Here is a 4222-nt window from a genome sequence, read left to right on the forward strand (position 1 = left end):
ATGTAATTTGCTTAATATTGTAGACAAAAGGTCCATTGGACATTCTACTTGGTCACCAGTCCTCAAAATAGGTACATTGTGAAATCAATGTATTTTGCAGTGAACGCTTAGTGTAGCGCGCTCAAAGTAAGCTAACATCAATTTATTGGAGAAAAATTGACACTGAAATGTATTGAACGTTAGCACCACCTACAACCAAGGTACTCAGGATGGGCAAATCTCTGAAGGTCTGTTTGTAATCCACATGGATTAAGTTCAATGAATAGGCCTTAGCCTCCAAACTGGCCTACATATTGCAATGAAGGAAATACCACTTTTCACAAAGCACAACAATTGACTTTATTGAAAGCTTCATGGGATTTTGGTAACAATTGAGTCGTCAGTGAATTTAACATGGTAGGTATTGAACAGATAATATGCATGTTTTTGATTTGCTGGTGGAGGTCTTCAATTCAGCAGACTGGATTCACACCTCTTTCTCATAGGTCCTTAGCGCCACCACGTCATCCATTACACATTTCTGGAAAAGAGAGCAGTACACGCTTTAGGTCATGCAATTGTAACAGTATAACTTTAGTACGTCCCCTCGCCCCGACCCGGGCGCGAACCAGGAACCCTCTGCACACAACAACGGTCGCCCACGAAGCATCGTTACCCATCGCGCCACAAAGGCTGCGGCCCTTGCAGAGCAAGGTGCAACACTACTTCTAGGTTTCAGAGCAAGTGACGTAACTGATTGAAATGCTAGTAGCGCGTACCCGCTAACTAGCTAGCCATTTCACATCCGTTACACAATGACACCACATGTCAGAACCTAAAACTCAAAATGTAATGACACATTCAGTGCGCAGTGATGAACAAACCATCAAATCATCCTGAGTGCGTCAGTTAGTCGTTGTAGTTCCACTTAACTGCAGTCTGAATGAGCCAAACCATGTTAACTTCCTTTAAACTGAAGGGCATCATCAGATAAGCTAAATGTGACAGGGTAGGAGTTAAAACGTCAAATATAAAAGGGAACTGACAATGTTGGGCAATGAACAGAGCGTAGATAAGTTATCAGGTTTTATACAACGATGTCTAAACCCTGGATGACTGACCGGGGCACTGTTGATGCCACTGTGCAGGCACCTTAGTACTCAATTATAAAATATATGTTGGAATCTATATTCATTTAATTCTATAACAGACACTTAAATTATGTGAAATTATGTGAGCTAAATAGTGCATTATAAAACTGATGTTACTGTCCCCACTACAACCGCCCCCCACCCCAAAAAAACCGTTCCATTGAAATACTGTAGAATCCCATTCATTCCTATGGAGGACTGCTCCTACTGGATAGTGCCAATATGGCGAACTGGTGGCAGCAAAGCCTCGCAATGGCAATGCCAACATGCATCAGCAATCCCGGGTTTATGTAAATCATTGGTTTTATTAGTACTCTCGATTACCAATTAATCCTTTAGTTAAAAAAATAATGTAGCGTGTTGCACATGACTGCAATTGTTTATCAAGCCACGCTTCCCAGCCAAAACATAAAGGACATTTTGAACACGTTTGCGCGTAGAAACGCGTGCCATCCTTGCTGGTACCCCGGGAGAACGCAATTTGCAAGAGATGGACGACAACGTGTATTGCATAATGATGATTACATGCACCATTGAACAATATTGCAATATCAAGCATGGACATATTCCAAAATACGCGTATCAAAAAGGCATTTATGTCCAACCAAGCAGAGAAGGGAAAAGCAATAAAGAGATTAAACCTTACCGCAATCAATTTTCCATCTTGCAACTCCCGCTCGAGCGTGGTAGTCTTGCCGTCCCAAGTCTGTTTTTGCACCAGTTTTCCGTTCTCAAAAGTCACCAGAGTCTGGAAATAGAGTAGTGTCAGGAGGGCACATGACTCCATCAAGTTTAAAGTAAAAAATAAATACAACTCAATTGTAAACCACACTACTGTAACAACCGGCATGTCTATGGTGTGGATTCTGCACCCACCTTGGTTTTCCTGTCATCTGCAGTCATCTCGTCGAATTCTTCATTCAATTTAAACTTGGTCTCTGTGGTTTTGAAAGTGCTCTGGGATTTCATTGATATTACACCGTCGTCGATGCTGAACAGCAAATTGGGCTTCGCCATATTCCCCATCTGCCGAGTAGCAAAGCCCACACCTGTGAAAAACGGATATTTATCTAGCCAATTTTAGTAGGGTTCTAGATCGACATGCAACATTGTCTTTCATTTAAAAAAACAGCTTCATTTAAAAAGGTAAGACTTTACCTATTGCCTTCATATATTCATCAAAATTCTCGCTGGAAGTCATCTTCCAAGTTCCAACGAATGCCTCGACCATGTTGTAAATGTTAGCTAATCAACAACACAAACCACTTTATTAACTCACAAAAGCACACTGCTTCGACTCTGCAATAATTACATCTGGGCCCGTTGTCATATTTGAAGCCTCCCCTAGCACGTGCTTACCCATGCAAGCCAATCAAGTGCTATAACTGGTGCTTCCATGGAAACGGAGAGGATGAGGGGCGGGGAATAAATTATATTCGGGCAGGGGCACAGACTGCACTGTCTTTGGCAGGGGTCTTCAACCTTTTCTTACCCAGAGACCCCCCTGCCAGGCAAACCGGAGACCAAGGAACCCCAATCACATGTTAGCAAAAATAGATTTAAAAACATCACGTACTGTATCTTGTCTTATCATCAGGTGAATGATAATGTCAAGGAGTAGTAATCAACATTTTCAAATGAATAGATTTGGTAGATAGTTTTTCATTATTTTGACCTCAACACATGATTGCCTAATTGGAAGAGAACGTATAGCCAATTAGCTAGAAAGGTAACTCATTTTCGCTAAGAGCAGCTGTTTAGCTGGTAAAACAGAGATTAAAGACAACAAGGATGTGTTGGCAAAAATGAATGTACACGTCAAGAAAGCCTACCAGCAGCCAGCGGCTCTTGAAGCAATGGCAGCCTATTCCAGGCGCTTTTTGAAATTGTGATTTGCTCAATATTAGAAATTGGAGAAAAAAAACATACACAATTATAAAATAATATATTCTCCTCTTTTCTACTGTGGGTAAGTAATACACATTTAGTTTATACCATTATTGCTAGCGATATTCATAAAAACATAAAATAAATACAAATATTTTTCACTTTTTTATTTATTTTAATATATACACTACCCTTCAAAAGTTTGGGGTTACTTAGAAATGTCCTTGTTTGTGAAAGAAAAGCAAATTTTTTGCACATTAAAATAACATAAAATTGATCAGAAATACAGTGTAGACATTGTTAACTTTGTAAATTCCCTAAATTCCCAATCTGGCCCTCAACCATCACGGTCACCTAATAATCCCCAGTTTACAATTGGCTCATTCATCCCCCTCCTCTCCCCTGTAACTATTCCCCAGGTCGTTGCTGCAAATGAGAACGTGTTCTCAGTCAACTTACCTGGTAAAATAACGGTAAAATAAAAATAAATAAATAAAAAAAATAAATGACTATTGTAGCTGGAAACGGCAGAAGTTTTATGGAATATCTACATAGGCGTACAGAGGCCCATTATCAGCAACCATCACTCCTGTGTTCCTATGGCATGTTGTGTTAGCTAATCCAAGTCTATCATTTGAAAAGGCTAATTGATCATTAGAAAACCCTTTTGCAATTATGTTAGCACAGCTGAAAACTGTTGTGATGATTAAAGAAGCAATAAAACTGTCATTCTTTAGACTAGTTGAGTGTCTGGAGCATCATCAAAATGGCCAGAAACAAAGACCTTTCTTCTGAAATTCTATTCTTGTTCTGAGAAATGAAGGCTATTCCATGTGAGAAATTGCCAAGAAACTGAAGATCTCGTACAACGCTGTGTACTACTCCCTTCACAGAACAGTGCGAACTGGCTCTAACTGGAATAGAAAGAGGAGTCGGAGGCCCCGGTGCACAACTGAGAAGAGGACAAGTACATTAGAGTGTCTAGTTTGAGAAACAGACGCCTCACAAGTCCTCAACTGGCAGCTTCATTAAATAGTACCCGCAAAACACCAGTCTCAACGTCAACAGTGAAGAGGCTGGGATGCTGGCCTTCTAGGCAGAGTTGCAAAGAAAAAGCCATATCTCAGACTGGCCAATAAAAGATTAAGATGGTCAAAGAACACAGACACTGGACAGAGGAGCCCCACGGTGGAGGTGTCATAATA

The 4222-nt window shown here is 40.5% G+C and overlaps 1 protein-coding gene across 1 annotated transcript; it reads right to left on the reverse strand.

Moving 5' to 3' along the window:
- Positions 1-360: 360 nt before the first annotated feature.
- On the reverse strand, positions 361-3124 carry LOC120031198 (fatty acid-binding protein, adipocyte-like). The gene is made up of 4 exons (XM_038976838.1): positions 2289-3124; positions 2007-2179; positions 1777-1878; positions 361-520 (listed from the first exon to the last, which is right to left on the reverse strand). The coding sequence occupies exons 1-4, from the start codon at positions 2359-2361 to the stop codon at positions 467-469; spliced, it is 402 nt and encodes a 133-aa protein (XP_038832766.1). The 5' UTR covers positions 2362-3124; the 3' UTR covers positions 361-466.
- Positions 3125-4222: the final 1098 nt, after the last annotated feature.

The sequence above is a fragment of the Salvelinus namaycush genome, chromosome 37, assembly GCF_016432855.1.
Source record: "Salvelinus namaycush isolate Seneca chromosome 37, SaNama_1.0, whole genome shotgun sequence".
Lineage (NCBI taxonomy): Eukaryota > Metazoa > Chordata > Actinopteri > Salmoniformes > Salmonidae > Salvelinus > Salvelinus namaycush.

What these genes read in the sequence shown, in the direction of transcription:
- LOC120031198 (XM_038976838.1), bottom strand. Translation starts at nt 2,361, where the DNA reads ATGGTCGAGGCATTCGTTGGAACTTGGAAGATGACTTCCAGCGAGAAT. An exon ending in TGAATATATGAAGGCAATAG is followed by an intron (nt 2,180 to 2,288) that starts GTAAAGTCTTAC and finishes CGTTTTTCACAG; the next exon opens with GTGTGGGCTTTGCTACTCGG. An exon ending in CAGATGACAGGAAAACCAAG is followed by an intron (nt 1,879 to 2,006) that starts GTGGGTGCAGAA and finishes CTCTATTTCCAG; the next exon opens with ACTCTGGTGACTTTTGAGAA.